General features: G+C 35.4%; 4 protein-coding genes across 4 annotated transcripts; 2 read left to right on the plus strand and 2 right to left on the minus strand.

The window, feature by feature from the left end:
* The first annotated feature begins 1331 nt into the window (after positions 1-1331).
* LOC145608415 (DEAD-box ATP-dependent RNA helicase 50-like) lies at positions 1332-8702 on the plus strand. The gene is made up of 9 exons (XM_081664029.1): positions 1332-1586; positions 1877-2088; positions 2986-3536; positions 5816-6010; positions 6519-6706; positions 6899-7112; positions 7475-7606; positions 7688-7863; positions 8217-8702. Exons 1-9 carry the CDS (start codon positions 1441-1443, stop codon positions 8452-8454), a joined length of 2052 nt encoding a protein of 683 aa, XP_081520155.1. The 5' UTR covers positions 1332-1440; the 3' UTR covers positions 8455-8702.
* Positions 8703-9094: 392 nt separating this feature from the next.
* Positions 9095-12063, minus strand: LOC145608416 (cell division cycle 20.1, cofactor of APC complex-like). The gene is made up of 5 exons (XM_081664030.1): positions 11680-12063; positions 11293-11568; positions 10216-10485; positions 9513-10094; positions 9095-9418 (listed from the first exon to the last, which is right to left on the minus strand). The coding sequence occupies exons 1-5, from the start codon at positions 11728-11730 to the stop codon at positions 9281-9283; spliced, it is 1317 nt and encodes a 438-aa protein (XP_081520156.1). The 5' UTR covers positions 11731-12063; the 3' UTR covers positions 9095-9280.
* A 2134-nt stretch (positions 12064-14197) lies between these two features.
* Positions 14198-17223, plus strand: LOC145608417 (large ribosomal subunit protein uL18c-like). The gene is made up of 3 exons (XM_081664031.1): positions 14198-14431; positions 16220-16381; positions 16857-17223. Exons 1-3 carry the CDS (start codon positions 14243-14245, stop codon positions 17004-17006), a joined length of 501 nt encoding a protein of 166 aa, XP_081520157.1. The 5' UTR covers positions 14198-14242; the 3' UTR covers positions 17007-17223.
* A 349-nt stretch (positions 17224-17572) lies between these two features.
* LOC145608099 (protein LEAD-SENSITIVE 1-like) lies at positions 17573-21539 on the minus strand. The gene is made up of 2 exons (XM_081663702.1): positions 21307-21539; positions 17573-18634 (listed from the first exon to the last, which is right to left on the minus strand). The coding sequence occupies exons 1-2, from the start codon at positions 21398-21400 to the stop codon at positions 17850-17852; spliced, it is 879 nt and encodes a 292-aa protein (XP_081519828.1). The 5' UTR covers positions 21401-21539; the 3' UTR covers positions 17573-17849.
* Between the last annotated feature and the right edge of the window lie 791 nt (positions 21540-22330).

Raw genomic sequence — 22330 nt, forward strand, 5'->3', positions numbered from 1 at the left:
AATATGAAACAAAGGAAGCATTCCGTATACTGGAGTACTGAAAATAGTATAGTGCACCCGGGTGCACCATGCGCATGGTGCACCCAAAAAGAACATTAGACTTATTTTAAAGAACATGAGAAAAAAAAAAGAACATATGAATGTTTGAAAAAGAACATGCTAGTATTTGAAAAAGAACATGTGTAATAGTGTTCAACAAAAGAACAAGTTTGTGTTTGACAAAGAACATGGCTTCCGAAAAGAACATTAGGCATATTTTAAAGAACATGGAATAAAAAGAAAATATTAGTGTTTGAAAAAGAACAAGCTATTCCTACCAAAAAAAAAAAAAAAAAAAAAAAAGAACAAGCTAGTGTTTGAAAAAAAAAAATGCTAGTATTTGACAAAGAACATGCATAATAGTGTTCAATAAAAGAACATGTTTGTGTTTGACAAAGAACATGGCCTCCAAAAAGAACATTAGGCATATTTTAAAGAACATGGAATAAAAAGAACATGTTAGTGTTTGAAAAAGAACAAGCTAGTGTTTGAAAAATTAACCTTGCTTGGTTATCTTCCAGTTGGCTTCAATTCGTTACTATTCTTCTTTCTCCTCCAATTATTCTTTTTTGAACAACTTGTACTTTACAGCTTTAATTAATTTTTTTTAAAAAAAAAACCCCAAATTCACAAACTTAAACACTTTGACTTTTAAATTATTGACGAAAAACAATTTGCATGTACAAATTTTATACTTAAATTTTACTTGAATCCACCATTTGTTCAAGTTTGAAGGTTGAATTGTTGAAATAAGTTCAATTTTTTTCTTGGGTTTCACTTTGAAGATGAACAATTTTGCTATTTTGAAAAATAGAAAAAGATAGAGAGAAAAGTTCTAGAGAGAGAAAATAAGTACTTTGGAAATGATTTTTACCCAAACAATATAAGAAGTACCAATATTACGAGATAGATTGACAGCAAAGTGAGACCAATTTGAGACCTTCATTGAAATTTTTAGATGAAAACGACGATGAAAAGAGGAGCTATAAAATTGGCAGCAAGAAAGAGAGTGATAGGAAGGGAAAGAGGAGTGAGAAATTGCAAGAGAAGAGACTGATGGATTTGCAGTTGCAAGAAAATAAAAACATGTTCATTTTTTATCCACGTTCTTTTAAATATACTAAATGTTCTTTTGGGTGCACCAACCACAAATTACTGGAGTACTTATTTGTGAAAATTACACCATTTCTTTTTACAGTACATTACAAATTTGCCACTTGAAGGATGGTAAACTTGTACTTTCCTCCTCCATTAGTTCACTAATTATCCCACTTTAATAACAATGTTATCACATTCCTCCTAGTCCTAACGAACAGGCGGGGACAACAATTCTTCTTCTTTAACACTCACAATAGCATACAAGAGACAATTTCATAGCTAAACAAGCTCAGAAGCTCAACAATGGCGGTTTCTTCATCATCCGCCTTTGCTTCTCCTCAACCCGAATTCATGTCTCTACTCTCACAGCGCTTCCGTTCATTTCATCCATGGCGTCCTCACCTCGCAGTTAACCCCAAACTTCCCGCCATTTTTATTCCTAAATCAAGGTATGAACTTCAATTACTTCTTAATCATGTAGTTGATTATCAATTTATCATACTCAATTTCATCCACTATTTGTAATTATGAATTTTCAATTGAATTTGAATTTTATATAATAGCTGTGAATTCAACTGTATGCTTTCTTTTAAATTGAATTTTATTGTAATATGAAGTTGAAACGCAATTATGTAGACCATATGTTCAATCATTTCGACTGTATACAGTATTTGTGTATGTTTGTAAAGTAAAGAGATAAAATTGGAATTGCCGGCTAAGGAATTGTTGGATTTTGTAGAAGTATGACGGTTAGGGTTAATGCTGGTTATAAGAAGAGGCCGATGGATACACCGGGGGCGTACGAGTTGATTGATGAGGAGAGTGGTGAGAAAGTGATTCTTTGGGGTGGAGTTGATGATGTTGAATCTTCAATTCCTAGCAAGAAAGTACTTTCCTGGACTCCTACTAAGGATCAAAAGAAATCTTCGAATGCTCGGGAAATTATTGAAGGTACATCCTTTTCAGCTTATAGATTTGTGTGATGGGCTTGTGTAGTTGTGTTATGAACTTATGATAACTTGATAACCTCTTTGATTATGAATTATGAAACTTACTTATGTTGCCAGCTTGCCAGTTCTCGGTTAAATTCATTTTGTGTGCAATATTTCTGAAATGAATGATTGTTATTATGTTTTCACCTTTCTTTGTTCCCTTGTTGGTAATTACAGAAGTAAACCATCTTCTTGGTGGAGGTGTGACTTGAATGGTTGTTGTTGACGGATGAACTCAGGAAAAATAGGAAAGGGGTGGTGGAGGTGTGACTTTTATGGTTTTTGTTAACGGATGAACTTAGAAGAAAAGGATAGAGGTGGTGGAGGTGTGACTACTGACTTGTATGGTTGTTGTTAACGAATGAATTAAAATATTTATCTTCTTGGTTGGAAGGAGTTAGGAAGGATACGAAGTATATGGATTTGCATGAGCATGAGGCATTTGATTGTAAGGATGGAGGAGGAAGATTTTTGTGGATGACTTTACGGAATAATCACTTTTGGTTCATGTAACCGACCCCACTTATGAGATTAAGGCTTTAATTGATTGATTGATTGATTTATAGATTGATTTGGAACAAAAAAGATATATAATGAACAATTAACTGTAGTGTTCCTTCTTTTCTATTATATTCCACTGATCCACTCGCTTTTTAAGAAGCCACTCACTTCCATATGTTATGCTGGGTCATGCAAAGATCTTATTAATCCATTAATTTGATCGTTAAAAAAGGGTTTGATGTGAGTTTAAATTTAAAAAAATTTGTGAAGAAAATTCTGTATACTTGGTTTTTTTTTTTTTTTTTTTTTAACAATTTTTTTTTTTCTTTTTTACTATTCTATGTATCCTTCATAGGCAGTGAACCTTCCTCCGCTGTTCACAAATATGTTATGTCGTCTCCAACTACTCTAAGATTGTCTAAGGGTGTTGGAAGGTTGAAAGCTGTCAAAATCAAAAGCATTGTAAGAAGGACTTCAAGGGAAAAGGAGAAAACTAACGAGCATAGCTATGAAGAACCAGATTTGGATGAACTAGATGATGATGATGATGATGATGATCCAATTGTATTGTCGGATCCTCAAGGTGTCTGGATAAGAAAGAAAAATATCTCTGCTAACAGTGGCATTGAGCAGCTCATGGAAAATAAATTGTCGAGGAAACCTTTTGAGTCAAAGGATAACTTGACGGATTCTGGCTCATATGTTTCTGCTACTCATTCAAGAGGATGGAATGATAGAGAACCAAGACGTGCTTATAGGGGTGAATCAAGAGACTTGAAACCTACACGTAAATTTAATGCTGGGAGCGACTTTTTCAGTCGAAAATCATTTAGAGAATCGGGTTGTGGTGATGAAATGATTGAGGCTCTGAGGGTACAGGATTTTGTTCGCCCCTCAAACATTCAGGTACATCAATATATTGCTTTTAAAAGTTCATTTGGAGTTTTCAAGCTACTTCCTTGTCCAATTTACTGCATTCATGCACCTATTGTGTATCATCTAGTCTTGTGTGTGTCTTTTCTCGCTCTTGCAAACAGTAGAATCTGGTCAGTTGTGTCATATAATTTGGTTCAAAGTGATTCCTTTTCTTGTTTGTTAAAGTTTGAACTTGAATTACATGTGACTGCTACAATCTGTTATATTGCCTGTCTACTAGATGATTTCTGCGTATTGATATGTATGTCAGTTCTTGTGTGCAAAGGTCTTATGGGTGCAGTGGGTTGACAGCTCCCTTTTGGACTCACAATCTCGTTTCACACCCACTTTTCCATTAGAATAACCATACAAATACCTCACTGACTCCCTTCACAGCCACTTTTCTATTAAAATTTTGTACTGTTGTAAATGTTTGAACTAATGTGGGTTGGGGGAATCATATGCATATTTATCTTATCAATGTTTCTGCTCTCGCTACACTTACATGCTATTGGTTAATACCTACTCATTTATTTACTCCTCAATACTTGTGAAACTTAGCATTGATATTATTTCTTATATGTATTATTTACTTATGATGTATAAAACACTCTTTACATTCGTCTCAACTGATTTTCTATTAAAAATCTTTTTTGATGCTTAAAGCATAGTTAGTGATCAATAAGAATTGGTCATAATAAGCTACGTTTGACAACAAAAGTGAAATATTGCCTATAACTTATTGGACATGAAATTTGGAGGTATATTGCACTCTCCAGCTGATACGACCTCCCCAACAGGCACCAATGGGGAGCTCGCGAGGTGAAGGTCTCGCCGCCGCGAGGGACAGAAAATACTCGTAGAACCAAATCTACAAAGGCAAGAAAAGATCAGCAAATGCTAATATGAATCTAGAGCTAACTTTAAGAGGGATAAAGTATACCTCTACGATTCTCCAAAAGCTGGAGAGTGCAATATCCCCCTCTAATGCCTTATGACGGCAGAAGTGTCGCAATCCGAGCAGGAAATCAGCATAGGCCAAGCTGGCTCAATCATAGGTCCCGACCATGTGAAGGTCGCGGAGAGCAGGCAGAAAATTAGAACAAAGATGCGTACCCGCTGCTCAAGGGTGGTCGCACCATCCTGGAAAGCCGCCACGAGAGTAGACAGGATTTAAATCAAATAATTGAAAGAAAGAGTTAAAAAATTTAGACTGGATTTGGGACCAAACCATCGAAAATTATTAACCTTTCACGTCTAGGGCGAAGGCAACTCCGAACTTGGCTAGGTGTGTCTAGATCTTATGAATGCCAAATTGTGTTTGCAAAAAGGGTTGGTTTAGAAAGAAAGAGAAAGAAAGCTATATTGCTCGAGAGAGAAGAGAGAGAATTCGAGAATTCTTGATGAGAATTGGTTCCTTCAAAACGGAGGTCCAAGGATCCTATTTATAGAAAAATAGTCCGGAAACCGATGGAAAGATTGAGTTTTAAATGGAGTAAAACACATCTTGGCTCAACTACACTATGACCCTTATCATGGACCAAACTAAATTGGACTTGCTATTTTCATAAATAGAGCAGGTATTCGAAAACAGAAAGAAAGATTTTTAATGAAAACTACCGTAACACTAGACTTTTCACACTTTCACTTCATTCGATTATCATTCGTCGTGAAATATATTCATCACTGGGTTTGGTTTTGGGGAGACACAATTGGGTGTCTACAGTACCATAATTGATGAGCAAAATATTACTTAAAATATCATGTTTTATAGACTACATAACTAATTACTCCATTCTATATACTCTTGGCCAATTTAAATAAAGATAGGATGTAATAGGTATAAATTGTTCTAACGTGGTGAGTCACTGTTACATAATGGAATACGTGGTGAAAAGGATGTGATTTTTGTCATGGATTCTGCAGAATGGAAACATCCAAAATATATTACTGAACAACCTTACTGCTACGGAATGGCTGACTTTTAATTCCATCCAATATCTGACATCTATTTTGCACCATACTGTCATGGTATTCCTACCAAACCCCCTTTTTGCCCAATTAACTGCATCATATTGTGCGGAGTAATTCAGGAACTATTTTCCTCCAAGGCTAAAAGCTTCTAATTATTTTTCTGAAAGTTAAAGCCAATATTAAACATAGAGAAAAATTTACAGTACTTCTGATGGGTTTCCATTATGTTTTGTATACTATATGAGTGCTATATACACTTCATGAGACTTAATATCACTTGGGATTGTTAAATTCAGGCAATGGCATATTCTCCTGTTGTAGAAGGGAAGAGCTGCATTATAGCTGATCAAAGTGGATCAGGGAAAACGTTGGCATACCTGGCTCCAGTTATTCAGCGTCTTAGACAAGAAGAGATTGGAGGAATTAGTAAATCGGCATCAAAAAGTCCTCGAGCTGTAATATTAGTCCCAACTGCCGAGTTAGCTTCCCAGGTGAGCTGATAACGTGCCATGATTGCTATCTTCTTGCTTGTGCTACAGCTAGTGTTTGATATGCTATTTTTAATATTATACCTGTTTTGTTATTGCTCAATATGCTCATTCATAACATAAATTTTCTTTGAAGGCATTTCTTATGTTTCTTCTTAAGCTTCACATATTGACATGCCCTTTTCTCTTGAATATCCTTGTTTTACCCGGAATGTACTTGAGAAACACATCATTTTCTTTGTTTAATGGTTTTCCTTAATTGATTAATACGTTACAAAAACATGATATGCAAGTTATAACTAAAGATTTGAACATTATTGTCGATTGTGAATTGTGCAATATATGCGAGGAGCATGGAGTATATGTGCCTGAAATTAGAATAACTAGTCAGAAGTGTTCTGAAATCCTGTTCTTGGTGGGATCCACCCTGTGACAGTGGCTCTAGACTGTCTTGTTTTTAAAATTTTGTTACGCTGAATCTACACTCTGTATCGCTCATGTTTAAATGCAGGTTCTGCTGAATTGTCGATCCATCTCAAAACATGGTGTTCCCTTCCGCTCTATGGTTGCAACAGGAGGCTTTCGACAGCGAACTCAGTTGCAGACTCTTGAACAGGATTTGGACGTGCTTATTGCCACACCAGGACGTTTCATGTACTTAATCAAAGAAGGGTTTTTACATTTAACAAACCTTAGATGGTATGTCCTCATCTTTAAAGTTAACAATAGCCTAGCATCCTACCAGTATTGCAAGTCGATTGTGTGATGCTTGATATGACCTTGGTTAAGGGCTTGCCTTTTTTTCTTTAATTTGCTTTCAGATATTGTAGGCTTACTCTAATAACAGCTGAGTAGTTTCACTTTCATCTTACTCTTAAATTTGTGTCACAGTGCTGTGTTGGATGAAGTGGATATACTCTATAGTGATGAAGATTTTGAACAAGCTTTGCATAGTCTGATTAACACAGCACCAGTTACTACGCAGTACCTCTTCGTGACTGCCACATTACCTGTGGAAATTTACAACAAACTAGTTGAGACCTTCCCAGATAGTGAGGTGATCATGGGTCCTGGAATGCACCGGACGAGCCCTGGCCTTGAAGAGGTGCGTATTATACTACATTCATTTTGAAACCACCTCTTTGAATCTGTTATCTGACATTACTTAAATTGTGCACAAGAAATTCTTTCTGTATGCGGTGCCAGTCTAGTTTCCAAATTACTAATCTGCTATATGGCAGCTTAAATATTCAAAACATAAAGAGGAGATTTTTGGTTTTTATTTATGCTTTAAGAGTGACACAAAGGCTTAATTAGAACTATTGGATTATCTTTTGGTTTATAAAAGGAGAGATATTAGCTTTACCTTTACTGTAAAGTGAAATATTCTGTAGGCTGTAACTGTACTGTAAAGCCTATGACTCATACTATAGATTTAACATGTAACCAGTTACTGTTGCTGAGCAGGTTCTTGTAGATTGTAGTGGGAATGAAGGTTCAGAAAAGACCCCAGAAACAGCATTTTCCAATAAGAAGTCTGCCCTTTTGAGGCTTGCAGAGGAGATTCGAGTTTCTAGGACTATTATATTCTGTAATAAGGTAATTTGGAGTACTTTCCATTCTGTGTGCACACTTGTGAATGATTTGATTGCTCTTACTTTCAGTCTTTGATATATGTAGATTGAGACATGTCGAAAGGTTGAGAATGCCCTGAGACGTCTTGATAGAAAGGAAAATCAGATACGAGTTTTACCATTTCATGCTGCTTTGGAACAAGAAACAAGGCTCGCAAATATGAAGGAGTTCCTTAATTCAAAAACAGAAAACCGCTCTCTGTTTCTAATTTGCACCGACAGGTTTGTCACTTGTGCTTTTGAGTAATAACCAAAAATAAGCTTGGCTCTTCTCTATTTACATTATAGTTATGTTGATTGAACTTGTCTACAACTGAATAGTATTGGCAATTTTGATCATTTATATATAGGATTCTGGACTTAACCTATTCAGAATTCTTTTTCCATCTGTGAAGATTGTCCTTTTGTCACTGACATCGCTACTTAGAGACGAAATAAAAATTGCATTTTCCGTATTGAATTGTTAGATTTGTTTTAATTTGGCCATCTTGCTTGCTAAAAGTAGTGTAGTACTCAGCTACTCACATCCTGTGTTTGGAGTTCCTAATTTTGAGTGCTGAAACATTGTTATATAGGGCTTCACGAGGAATTGATTTTCCCAGCGTGGATCATGTTGTACTGTTTGACTTCCCTCGCGATCCGAGTGAATATGTACGTCGTGTTGGCAGAACAGCTAGAGGTGCAGGAGGTATTGGCAAGGCTTTTGTGTTTGTCGTTGGTAAGCAAGTTTCTCTGGCAAGAAGGATCATCGAAAGAAATGAAAAGGGTCATCCTTTGCATGAAGTGCCTTCTGCTTATGAATTAGTACGGTGATAAGGCTCAGACAGACCTGCAGTCGTGATTAGTTGTAAAGGGGTCAGGTTACTTGTGTAATTTTTTAACCAGACTCCGACATTTTTGAGTTGTAACATAAATTATAGTTCATGGCTAATCATTTTGTTTTTAACGAGTTATTTGTTATTAGCAGGAGTCAAATCAAAGTATGATCTGGTAAAATGTATGAAGTTTTATTTATTTATGCATGTTAATAGAAGTAAGATATGCTAAAAAATACAGTCTGTTATAGTATGATGTTTTATTGATTCATGTAAGGTATACCATGGAGAGGCTAGGAGTGATATTTTTCTCAAAAACACAAAGAAGGTGCCAATGTGCTAATGTAAAATGAGTCGGGGTTACCAATGTGCTGGGTAGGTTGAAAACGGTGGTGAATGGCAGTGATTTAGGAGATACAAAACAGAGGAAGATAGGAGGTAAAAGGACTTGATTCCATTAGCTAACCGTGTTACGAGTAATCAAGGTGTGATTTTCCCCTAAGTTTATTGCCCCCTAATTAAGAAATTTTGAATAGATACAAATCTATTTGTTCATTTTTGTGGTTGATTTGTGCTTCATGCATTTCAGGACCAAGTAAAATACAACCAAAATTTTTGGTACCATGTTGTGAACAAAATAGTTGGAAAGCTCAAGTATATTGCAATGTATTAGTTATTTAGTTATACAAAAAAAAACTACAATGGTAACAACTAACCTAAGGCATATACATGGACTAACTATAATAACAAACTAATAATGTATATCCAGTAATTACAAAAGATATAGACAAAAAAACATTTTAGATAACTGATAATCCCCTGTATCAACGGATGCGACTCACATGAGCAAATGGCTCACGAGTCGCTTCTTTCTTAGGCGTGGCTTGGTCTGGATTGCCAAATACATTCCAGATGCGCAAGGTCTCGTCCCCTGCAGAAGCTACTGCCAAGCCATCAGGGCTCTGTAACATAAATTCCAGAAAATCAGTTAAATACAAATAATGAGGTAACTTGAGAAATAGAAGATGCAGTTCTCAATAAACCAAGAAAAATTACCTGAGACATGAAAAGTACTCTGGACGTATGCCCAGTAAGCTCTGCCATCTGCACCATTGATGGGTATTTCCACAATATTAGATTGTTATCAGGAAGGCCATGTGAGCTCAGCAGCTCGCGCTCATTATTGCTCCATAGCAAAGCCGAAACCTGGGATCCAGTGTTTACCGAGTTCAAACATGCACCAGTATTAATGTTCCAGAATTTTATGCATTGATCGTTCATGCCTCCTCCAGAAGCCAGCATGTTACTCTGAAAGGGACACCAAGCAAGGGCTTTAACTGCAGCAGTGTGGTCTTGAATCCTGTGCAGCCACTGAGTGGCAGAATTTAAACTGGCCATTGATCGATCCCAGATGTGCACAAGGTTGTCATTGCCTCCACTGGCTAGATATCGACCTGAAGGTGACCATTTCAGCCCACAAACTTCATGCCGGTGCCCTCTGTAAGTTTCAACTATATGACTCCTAACTCTCAAGTCATTGTTTATGATTCTGCTGTCTGCTGATCCAGTGGTGAGGATGTTTCTGTTCCAAGCCAGTGTACCAATACGAGCTTGGTGACCATCCCTTAATGTTCTCACCTGCAAGAACAAAACAATAACAATAAGAAATCAAGCGAAACATAAAACCCTATAAAGCAGATGAGAAACCAGGACTACTAACAAAAACTAGAAATAAAGTATGCAAGTTAGATTTATTCACCTTTCTACTGGCCGTAGAATCCCAGACTTGAGTTTCAGAATTGTCCAACCCAATGGCAATATGACGACAATCAGGCGCCCAGCTCACACTAGTTACTGGGCCTTCATCATCAGAAACAGTCACAAGCTCCGATGTAGAATGTGTGGATGCATCCCACAGGTATACCGTGTTTTCAAGAGCAATAGCAAGAACATTGCCCTTACCCCAATCGAGTAAGTTCAAGTAATAATCATTTAACAGGCCAGGGCAATCCAGTATGCGCTCTGCAGTCTGCAACATAATCCGAGTGTAAATTTTAAGAATCGAACCAAGAAAAGATTATTAAAAAAAAAAAAAAAAAAAAAAAAAAAAAAAAAAAAAAAAAAAAACCAGAACACAGTAAGAATATCATCTGAATATGGTCTTGGAGCCTAGGCACTAAGCAATAGGCAAGTTCATATGTGTAGGCTAAGTAAGACTAGGCACTTCAGTTAAAGATGATTGGTAACTCATACCTAATATTATTTTTACATACAATGATACAAACACCTTCAGAAAAATAAGATATAGTATCATGAAATTTTCAAATTATGCCTCATAAGTCCATAAATAAAAAAAACAAAATAAAAAACATACTCAGAGATATGAAATCGTACTTCTGTAACCTCTTTTGCATAAGAACTTTGGAAAATTGTGGCCAATACGTGCACATTTATCATACACTAAGCCCTAAATAGATAATTTGACAGTAGATATTATACTAATTCATAATTTATCAACAACTACCCAAAGAAAGTTACAAAAGTTCACAATCACACATATAAATTTAATTAAACACCATCACAATATCAATCTCATTCAAGCAATTTAAAAAGAGAGTATAAATAACACAAGGGTTCATGATTAATTTTCTTCTTTAGAACAATAGAAACAAACTGATAAATGATAATCAATGTCTTAATAATCAACATCACCAAAACAAAACACACAAAATAAACATATTTTTTCATGACATACTCCTCTACATATTCAAACTCATTTCCACAACACCAAATTATACCACAAATTGAAAACATAATCAGGGAAAAGTGTATAAACCTGAGGAACACGACGTATTCGCTTTCGAAGCGACACAGCCTCCAAGATGGGGGTGGCAAGGGGAAGTGGGGCAGGTGGTTTGTTACTGAAAGCAAGAATCCTAGGCCTGTTCATCCCAAACACCTCCTTCAAACGCTGCCGGTACGCTTCCTTCGACGGCGAAGAGGGAGATTGGTCCTTCTCCTTCTTCTTCTCCTTCCACCCTTCTGTCAGCATGTAGTGCGCATAATCGAAATCCATAGCTGATCTGTTTGGAATAAATCTATCCAAATCCAACTGGTTTTTTCAAATCATTCCCAAAAATCCCCAAAAAAATACAAATAATCAGTAGCCGTTAACCTAATTTGCAACAATTATTCAAATCAGAAAGAGGGGTTAAATTCTTACGTTTTCTTTGATTCGATTATGGGTCAAATTGTAGCGAATGTGAATTGACATGGTGTATAATTGATTGAATCGCAAGAATTACCAAGTTCCGACGATTTGCAAGAAAACCCTAAAATTCAAACAAAACAAAACAACAACGAAAACAAAAACAACAACAACCACAACAAAAATAATACAGAAAGAAGAGAAATACAGAGCAATATAAAACAGAGTTAGTATTAAAGAAGAAGAGAAATTGAAAGAAATAAAAAGAACGTTACAAAATTACGACAACGAAAGGTTGGCGCTTGCAGAGGAGAGAGAGAGAGAAATTGAGAGCGATTTCACCGAATTCAATCGTCGATCGTTTGAAGGAGATGATGAATGAAAATGAGGCAAACAAGTTGAATGTTTTTACAACGGTAAAATAATGTTTAAGAGCGCGCTTCTGTTTACTTGTACTCGTAAAAATATGTCATTTTGTGGGTTTTTTTTTTTTTTTTTTTTTTTTTTTTTTTTGAAAAGGTCATTTTGTGGGTTTAGTAGATCAACTCCTTTTGCATGCCCCCGGTTTACAGTAATTTTATTGTACATCGAACATTTTTACGAAAAAGTGACCCTTTTTCTTTATAAAAGTGACCCTTTTTCTTTACAAAAGTGACCCTTTTTATTATAAAAGTGATTCATATTTTCACAAAAGTTACCCCTTTTTTACAAAAATGACCCTTTTTTTCCACAAAAGTGACCCTTTTTCTTCACAAAAGTGACCCTTTTTCTTCACAAAAGTGACCCTTTTTTTCACAAAAACAGAGTATTAAAATAAAAAAAATAAACACAAAATACAAAGGTTACCCCAATGGCTCTACTTTCATCCCGTATCTTTATCTCTCCTCAAAACTAAACATTTCCACCATTAACAAACCTTCAAATTCTCTCTCCTCCATCAAAACCTCAACCCCCTTCTCCCTCTCCGTTACCAACTGCAAGCCCTCATATTTTTCCCTTCATAGTTGTCGTCATCGTCACCTCTGCCGCCATAGTCATCACCACCTCCGCCGCTGCCATGTTTGCCACCATCAAAGTAGATGAGGCGAAATGATAAAAACCCACAATAAGGTATATATGCAATTGGGGTCGAGGTATTCGGAGTTGTTGTAATTCCGGACTTCAAACTCGACAAATCGGGGGATGGGGGGAGGTCAGAAGCGCAGGAATCAGGGGATTGGGATGGTTAGCAAGGTCGAAATCGGAGGGGGACGCCGGATTCTTAGGAGAAGCTAAGGGAGTGGCGACAGGAGTGGTGGTTTGGCAGTTGTTGGTTGTCCCAACTTCCGCCATTCACTAATTTACTGAACACCGGCTTTTTTTAAAAATTTGTGTTAGTAGATTACTACTCCGTCCAATGAGGCTAGCACCACATTAGTCCCGCTATCCCTAATTTTTTGCCCCATTTAACATTTTACGGATTTTAACTTTTTACGAAGTTTAATATGTGTCTTAGAATGTATGGAGTATTAAATAGGGTTTTATGTTGGTGAATTTTTTTAGGAAGGGGTTTTGTTGGATGACTTCTATTTTTTTTTGTTTTTACTAATTATTATTAGGGTTATTTGCAACATATGGAAATTAAAAAATACTGTACATATTTTAAAAGTTTTATTCATAATTTCAAACAAAAAAGCCAATGCGGTTCAAGATCAATTTTTAAAGGGTTTTGGACAGAAGAACTAGGCTAAAGATCGATTTTTTAAATTTCTTGAGTCAGAGACTGTATTAGTTTCTTCGGTCTGATAAAAAAAACAACTTGCACTCTCATTACCACATATAGATGGGTGAAGTCAAATTAATTAGAAGGATCCGACATAGCTTAGGCAAATTGAATGTTTTGAACTGCTATTGCACTATTAGAAAATAAGTTGATTGCCAAAAAAAAAAAAAAAAAAAAAAAAAAAAAAAAAAAAAAAAAAAATAATCAATTTCATAAGGGTGATTTATCTTTATTATGCCAACAATTTCATTTACTACAAAAAAAAGAAAATGAGGAAAATTATTATTCACAATCAATTTTGACGTAAATCGATCAATAGATTGATTGCAAAAATAGTTGAAGTGAAGATGAAAAGGGAAAAATGAAATGATTCTCCAACATAGAAGAAACAATAAAGAAAATAGAAGGCGTGTGAGATTTTGTCAATATGTTAATTATTTCCTTAAATCAAAAATTTTCAATAAACCATTTATACTCTCGATCACATAAAATAATCAGCGTCGCCAACCTACTAAAACATACCGTAAAACTCAAAAAAGAAAAAAGAAAAAAGAAAAAAAAAAAAAAAAAAAAATTCTTTGTTTATCAAATCACGATACAAAGTTACTATTTACCATCACGTCAATTAACCCCGTAAATCAATTTTACAAACAATTTAATTGCATAAAATAATCAGCGTCACCAACCTACTGAAACAGTAAAACCCGAAAAAGAAAAAACAAGAAAAAATAAAGGATAAGGTGCTCAATCGATAAAAAGGCGGGGGAACGGCAATGAAGAAGATAAACAAGACACAAGCTCACAAAATATTCAGGCATGGCTGCCTCTGCCTCAGCATCACTTTCATTCTTCAATACCACTTTAGCTTCTTCTTCTTCACAACAACAACTCTTTCAGCCGCCTAACTTCGTCAATTTCCGACCTCAAACTCTCCCAGTCATTCAAGCTAAGGCTCACACTCGCCGCGAAGACCGCACTGCCCGCCATGTTCGTATTAGGAAGAAGGTAATCTTGATTTTACCTCTTTTCTCTTGTTGAATTTGAAGCAATTTTTTTGTTTCTGGGTTTGTTTGGTTTCTGGGGTTTGACCATTTTGCTTTAATTTTTGTTGGGTATTTTGTTATTTTGAGAATTCTTTTGTTTTGAATTGTAATTTTGGAAGTTATAGTTTGGTATGTGGTGGACATTGGTTGGGAAATTGAAGTGAATTGTGTAAATTATTGTGTTGGATGTTGAAATTTAGGGTCCTGGTAATTTGATTAAATTCCATGAATTGGTGTACAAAACAGGTGAATTAGTAGTGTGTTTATGAATGTAGGTAGTGAATTGCGTTACCATACCCGTTTTCGTGCCACCAATTGAGTGTCTACATTGTTACGAAGAATGTGGGACTTGTATGGTTGATGTATGGTTAGGTTTATTGAGAGAATGGAGCAAAATATGATACTTTATCAATTGGAAGTTGAATTTAGTGGATTTGGAGTCTTGATGAATATGTATATGACCCTAAAAATAGTTGTTCATGATCTTTGGAGTGGAAAAAGAATTGGGACTTATAAGATAATGTAAGGGAGAGTTTGTTAGGATAAGTGTTGTGAATAGTGAGCTTGGTTGCTTATTATGCAATCTAAAAGCATTGTTGTTTTTGGTGTGGAATTGTTTATTTGGAATATGGTTGGAAGTCAATGCAGCTGTATTGCTGTGTCATTTTGCCGAGAATTTATGTGTGACAGGTTTACTAGATGGTGTTAAACAAATACGGAGTAATAAGTATGGACATAAAATTTGGTCCGTCTTGTTATTCTAGAGTTCTATCTGCATCTTGTGTTCCTCATTGTTGGTAATCCAGCATTTCTGTCAGAGGCCTAGGTTTTGGTGTATATGGACTGTTAATTTGGTGCAAGATTAGCTCTGCTTTCTCCAACTGCAGGGTTCACAAGACAGGCTGTATGCAAGATAATATAATTCTATGATCACTAAAAGTACTTTATAAGAGCAATGTTGATGCACTTGATGAACTATCTGCACCTTTGTTTGGTTAGAATTATATTTTCTTGTGGGGGAAAGTCGGACACTTGATGCATCAGTCAAAATTGTCTGGATTATTGCATCATGACAGTGTCATTATATGTAGCTGTTAGAATGTTATTGTAGAGCAAATAGTTACCTTCCATGGCTCTACAATCGGGGAAGTGTAGTATGAAAAAAAGGAGGGAATAGGTCAGTCAACTTTAGGAAACTTCTATACATACAAAATTATTTGATACCTAGAATTTGTGATATAAAGAAGGGATTTTTATGTCAGCTCAACATGCTTGATATATATTCTGAAGATAACAAGAGAGTAAATAGAGCATCAAATAGTATAAAAATGTCAGCTTATAGAACACAATTTGTTGATCACCTTTTAAGTGCTAAGAGTAGTTAAATTGATGAGCTTGAATTCATCATAAATGTGGGATGGACTTGGAGTAGCTCCTTGTGCATTCTTGAATTGTTAAAGGTTAAGGTTTTTTTAAGAAACTAAACTCTTGTGTACTGCCAGCAAATGTTCAATTTCCCTTATTACCCCTTGAGCTCTCTCTCTTTAAAAATCTTATCCTCTATCCTAATACTTGTTTAAAATGTTGCTTTGGGGGGGTGGGGGGTGGGGGGTGGGGGGGGGGGGGGGTTGGGGGGGTTGGGGGGGTTGTTGTTAATTCCTCTGTATCTTAGAATCCAACGCTATAGTCTTGGGAGTTGACATCACACTGTATTCCAAGTATTCCAACACTAATATTTGAGGTTCCTCAGGTAGAAGGGACACCAGAAAGGCCAAGACTCTGTGTTTTCCGCTCCAACAAGCATCTTTATGTGCAAGTAATTGATGATACTAAAATGCACACTCTTGCTTCAGCTTCTACAATGCAGAAACTTATCTCAGAGAGCATTGACTATTCATCAGGTCCCACGATTGTAAGTATATTGTCTTAGAGACCATTGCTTTATATCTTTTTTGCACAGGATTTTATAGATGGTCATCTTCTGTATCCTCGCTTGCATTTCTTATCCTTTTGAAACACGATGAAATATGTTGAATTTTCTAAGCTGGTTAAATCCATTATCTAGAATTTGATCATGACAGTTTGTTTAAGGTTACAATTAGTTGAGGCAGGAATCTGGACTTTCCACTGTAACAATAGGTTTTCATAGATTGACAGAACATTAATACGGAGGCCGTTTGTAAATAACAACAGGGCCACATTTCTAATTTTGGTTCATTGTAATAAAAAAAAAAGGGTCTCTTTGGAAAAACAATATCTTCTTTGAGACTGTAGACGATCCTACATGGAATGTGTATCTGGCTATTTGCTCATCTTTGTATAAACACATTTGTTTGAGTACAATTTTTCTGGAATGTCATGCTGATTATTGTGTGATTTGATAACAGGAAGTGGCACAGAAGGTAGGTGAAATAATTGCCAAAAATTGTTTGGAGAAAGGAATAACTAAGGTGGCCTTTGACCGAGGTGGTTACCCTTACCATGGACGTGTTAAAGCCCTTGCTGATGCAGCGCGAGAACATGGCCTTGTATTCTGAAGTTAATTGTAACTAAATTCCCCTTCCTGTGAGAAAAATTTTCCCCAGTCTGCTTAGTTTTGCAGCTGCTTTAGCAAAGCTTCGTAGTTATGTTAAATTTTTTTGTTTATTTTTTTGGTACACTAAAAATGGCATTTGAAGAAGTATCATCGATGTCATATGTCAATGAATGGAAAATTTTCATTTGCAAAGGTTGAACCACGTTGCTTAATTTTCTTATCATGACTTCTAATATGTTCTGTTCTTACTTCTTAGGGCTTGTTCAGCAAAATTAAACGCTACCCCAAGGCAATAACGCGACTGCCAAAACTCTACTTGCCTTAACTATATGGCTGATTGTTCTGTCTAATTATCATGTTAAACCATTAATGCCATTGCCAAATATCCCATTAATACAATTTCAATTTTGAATGGAAGTGGATGGATAGACACTAAATTTATTTAATCAACTAACAAGCATTCCATATGGTTCATTATTTAGCTGTATGGAGTTGTCATACTCGAGCCATCAATTTCTATCACTAAGCTAAATCCTCATTAGTAAATAAAATATCTTATGCGATGCAGTTAAGGTTTAAATTGAAAACAAATGACATTCAAAAACAACTTGGGCAGAGAAAGTCTTTGTTGTACAGGTTCAGTATTTACACCAATTTGATTGCTCCAAAGTTTAAATAGCCAACCTCCAACAAGGATTGACATCAGATATTACATTTCCAACAAATCAGAGAATTTTCTCGATAAATAAGATAATTCCACACAAGAACACAAATAATAACCTGAGGAGTTGGTCTCAATTGAGACAGCTATCAATAAGCTGGTCGTGACCAAAACAGCCAAATACTAGTCTTGTTTAGCAGTAGCAGATTCACCTGGCAGGTCTAAACCACAGCTGCTATCAAGCCTTAGTGTAGCAGTTTCAGTCTCAGCTGGCAGATCTACATCACAGCTGTTAACAAGCTCTAGTTTAGCAGTTCCAGTCTCAGCAGACTGGACTAAGTCACAGCGGCTAACAAGCCTCTCAACAGCAACCTTCATCACATCACGCCTCACTCCAATGTCAGCCACCAGCCTGCTAACACAGTACATACCACATCCCACGGCTGCCAACCCACTACAGCTAGTGGTTAAGAATCTTAGTGGGGAAGAGACAACTGCACTCACAGCAGCTACAAAAGCCGTGGCTTGTCCACTTCGACCCACACTAATGTCTGTTACCACAAGCAAACCTGTCTTGCAATATATGGCAAAGTCCTCGCAGTTGTTCCTGAAGATATTGTAACCACCAAAACCATTCTCTAGGAGAAAAGAAGCACGGGATAGAACATCTTCTGGTGGGTCTGAGGGGGCCAACGTGCAGGTTCCACCACGTGCCTTAGCAAGGAAGAAAGCAGGTGTTACCTTGTATTCAAAGAGATAAAGCTCGCCATCCCAGAGGAAACAGTCAAGGCAGGATGAAATGACCCCGCTGAGGTTTGATTGGTCACCACATACAGGGCATGGACTTTTTGTGCGATCAGAGGAAGCTGATGAGCTGAAGACAATATTGTCTAGAAAAGTTCCTGTGCCTATTTCCTGGCCTGGTCCTCTTGTAAAGTGGATAACTTTTCCCTCACCAGCATATATGCCTGTAACGGATTACACCAAAGCCAGGTAAGCACTTGCAAGTTCTCCAAAAACATTATTGATTTCAAAAAGTCTCATCCAAGAATTCGTTAAAATAAATAAAAAAAAAAAAAAGGGGGGGGGGGGGGGGGGGGGGGGGGGGGGGGGTGGTTTGGATCCTCATCCACACCATCAATGGGCCTAAATCACAATGGCCAAATGATGAGGCTAATTATCAGAACTTCTACTTTTGTCAAAAATCTACAAGGAATCAATATTAAGAGAAGGGCATGTTAGTCATAGTCTATTAGTAGTAACTTGGGGAAAAAGCTAGATATTTGTTAAAAGGGAGTTTCTATAAATAGGCCTCATTAGGAAGAAATAAGGGATGTTGAATATTGAGTTATTTGTTATTGGGAGAGAGTGAGCCTCTCGAAAGCTCATACTTAGAAGAGAATCCACCTCTCGAAAGTGGAATTATCATTCAATTTGCTGTAAACCTGTAATTCTCATCTTAATACTATAATCATTAATTTACTTCTTATTTGCTGCCATTGGTAAGCTGAAAGCCGCCCAAAAGGCGGTGCCTCGGGTTGGTGGAGGACAGGCTAGGCTGTGGAGGCTAGCACGAGGTCAGCGCCAGTTAGGTTGTTCAAAAGAAAGTCATTAGAATCTTATGTCAGTTCTTAACAAAATCCTACCAAGTCTTGATGTACAACGTTTACTCCAAACTTTAAGACTTGTTAAGAGTTATGAGCAGTCAGACTATCTAAAGCAACCATGACAAAAGCACTAAGAGTTAAAGGAATAAGGATACACATAAGCGTTTAAAGTTTTCTTCAAGATATAACTTCTAAATAGTGAATTAGTGATGGAAAACAGCTTTTAAATATAAGTTGAAGAAAGTTGGACAATTTTTCAATCGAAAATCCAAGAAATGATGGCAACAAAAAGTATTTAGGGAACCAATGGTATTATGCCCTGGGTTTAAAAGCATCGCATAAGCAACCTTACACATCCAATCTATCCCAATCAAACTTATCCCATGAATTGAAAGTTACCAATAAACTCTTCGATGAAAAAAATTACAACTTTCAATCTAACAAACTTGACCCACAACTACTTAAATGCAGACTAGTTTTGTAACGATTAAGATATAGATTGCTCCCAAATATATATATCATTTCCATCAAGAAATACTATATCATGAAAACAGCATGTTAACCACCAAGATAGCATTATACATCTAAAAATATTTTGAGCAAGACTTGTGTTTGCATTACAAAGCAGTATAACATAATTGAACACAGAATTGGATTTAGGGGTTTACCGCAAGTCATAAAAAGAAAAAAATAGGGAAGCCATTATGAACCTACTACAAGCATGACTGAAAGTGACAAAAGCAATGATCTATTCTGAAACAAAATTGTCTATTCACTTTGTCACTACTCCTTGTGCCACCCTTTAATGTCAATATTTCTCATAGAACAGGGCAACAAGCATTCAAATATAGGAAACAATAACAAAAAAAGAATGATGTAAGATGTAACAACATATCCTCTACCTTAGGTATTAGAAGAAATAAGTTGAAAATTGATACTTTCATACCACGACCATTTTCCCTATAATTTTTTTTTTTTTTTTTTGGACATATATTCCCTGACTTTCCATTATGTCAACCCTGAACCAGCACTACATGGCTATATCCTCATAAATGGATAAAACGTATCTCCATACCAGATTGCCAGAATGAACATCATGTAGTTTTGAACAAACATAAACCAAATCATGGAGAGATGATGTATGACAGGCAGTGATATCTAAAATTTAAACTGCATGCAATTATTCGAGGTGAAGAGCACAACAAAACCATGTATACATCTAGAAACAAAGTGAAAATCGCACCATAACTGTTCTAATTGATTTTGTTTAGTTACTGCACAACACAAACACTAATTCTGATAAGAGCAAATGGCAGACTAAATTTACAGCTACATTCATACTGAAGATAATGACAGAACATAATCTCAATCACGCTGATTCGTGTATAGTCGCATGAGTATCATAGGGTTCTTATTCTCAGGTAGTCAGGCCAAATAGAAGTCCAACATACTGGTCAACTATAATATACAAAATGATCCATAACTAAATGAATGAAACCCACGAAATCACATACTTCGTGCATCATATGATTCATATCAATCCAGCAAATAAGCTGAAACTAATCAGCAATAATGTGTGATTATTTCCAATTATCAAAATGCCCCCAATAAGTACTTGTTTTTATTGTTTAGTTACAAGATCAAAAGCTAATAAAACAGCAAATTCATAATACAGATAAAAATAATAAATACCCTTTGTCAAAACCTCAAAACTGCTTCAAAAGTACTAGATTTCATTATCATAGAACTAAAAATAACAAAGTCTAAAATTAGAAAGTTCCAGAAAAAGCCAAAATTAGAAACAAACAATTAAAACCCAATTCCCATTAACATGTAAAATCCCAAACAACATTTTAACTTCTACCCATTAAATAACTAAAATTGATTGAAATGGGTTTTCAATAATTTCGGCTACATTTTGCTTTAATTAGAAAAGGGTACAAAAAAAGGAAGAAAAAACCCACAAAATTACAAAAGTAAAATACAAATTATTTAAAATAAATCCAGAAAAAGAGGGGATAGAAGAAAAATACCATGATGAGAGTAAAGATAGGCGTTTCTCCAAGAATAGATGTGATCTCCGGGCTTCAGGACTTCCTTTGAAATCTTATTCGAGAAAATTCCCATTTTTATGTTATCCCCTTTTTTCTGGTTTTCTTCTTTGTCTAAAAAGTGGGGATAAACTGCAAATCTATGAAAAAGGAAAATTTAAATCCAAATTCCCAAATTTTTTGTTTCCTTCGTAATTAAGGCAGCAACAGATTTTTTTTTTTTTTTTTTTTACGCTAATGTAAGAGTTGATTATATGATTAAGTGTATCTCTTGATTAATAAGTTTTCCCTCTTTTTTTTTTTTTTTTTTTTTTTTTTGAAGGAATTAAGTTTTCCCTTTATATTATAATTATACCATGAATATTCCAATTAGGAAATAAGAATACTTAAATACTGAGTACTCAGTAATGTTTCACAAAATCTTGTCGGGAATACAGTAGGAAATTGCCCATATGAATAGCCTATGGCTGTTTAGACAGTAAAAATTATTTTAATTAAGTAATTTGGTGTAGTTAAAAATAACTAATTTAACAAAATTAATTTCAGTAGAAATAAATTCTAGTCAGTAAAAAATAACTTTAATCGGCAAAAATTATTTTAGATCAATACAAATAATTCTACTCCGTATATAGTAAAAATACTTTTAATTCAACAAAATTAATTTAAGGTTAGTAGAAATAAATTTGAGAATCAGTTACGATAACTTTAATCAGTAAAAAAATTATAATTCATCAAAAATAATTTTAGTTCAATAAAATTAATTTCAGTTTAGTAAAAACTAAGTTAAAATCTCGTGTAATGAACGGTTCTTAAATATTTTTGACAATAATATCACAAAATATAAAGTATATAAAAGATATTCAGAAATATTTGTCAAACTGGAAAAAAAAATATCATACGGTATAAATAATTTACTTAAAGATTTTGCAAAAAACAAAATAAAGTGAAAAAGGCGGGAAATTTTTTACAAGGTAATGAAGTATTTGCTTTTAGTATAGGTTAATAG

Source organism: Chenopodium album, chromosome 23, assembly GCF_948465745.1.
Source record: "Chenopodium album chromosome 23, dcCheAlbu1.1, whole genome shotgun sequence".
NCBI classification, from domain to species: Eukaryota; Viridiplantae; Streptophyta; class Magnoliopsida; order Caryophyllales; family Amaranthaceae; genus Chenopodium; species Chenopodium album.

Bases quoted from the DNA above. Each gene is read 5' to 3' on its own strand.
- LOC145608417 (XM_081664031.1), top strand. From the start codon at position 14,243: ATGGCTGCCTCTGCCTCAGCATCACTTTCATTCTTCAATACCACTTTA. The intron at 14,432-16,219 runs GTAATCTTGATT...GAGGTTCCTCAG, and splicing joins ATGTTCGTATTAGGAAGAAG to GTAGAAGGGACACCAGAAAG. The intron at 16,382-16,856 runs GTAAGTATATTG...ATTTGATAACAG, and splicing joins ATTCATCAGGTCCCACGATT to GAAGTGGCACAGAAGGTAGG.
- LOC145608416 (XM_081664030.1), bottom strand. From the start codon at position 11,730: ATGTCAATTCACATTCGCTACAATTTGACCCATAATCGAATCAAAGAA. The intron at 10,486-11,292 runs GTTTATACACTT...ATTATGTTGCAG, and splicing joins GAATACGTCGTGTTCCTCAG to ACTGCAGAGCGCATACTGGA. The intron at 9,419-9,512 runs GTAATTTTTCTT...TTTATGTTACAG, and splicing joins GAGTACTTTTCATGTCTCAG to AGCCCTGATGGCTTGGCAGT.
- LOC145608099 (XM_081663702.1), bottom strand. From the start codon at position 21,400: ATGGGAATTTTCTCGAATAAGATTTCAAAGGAAGTCCTGAAGCCCGGA. The intron at 18,635-21,306 runs GTATTTTTCTTC...AATCCGTTACAG, and splicing joins CTATCTTTACTCTCATCATG to GCATATATGCTGGTGAGGGA.
- LOC145608415 (XM_081664029.1), top strand. From the start codon at position 1,441: ATGGCGGTTTCTTCATCATCCGCCTTTGCTTCTCCTCAACCCGAATTC. The intron at 1,587-1,876 runs GTATGAACTTCA...TGGATTTTGTAG, and splicing joins ATTTTTATTCCTAAATCAAG to AAGTATGACGGTTAGGGTTA. The intron at 7,607-7,687 runs GTAATTTGGAGT...TGATATATGTAG, and splicing joins CTATTATATTCTGTAATAAG to ATTGAGACATGTCGAAAGGT.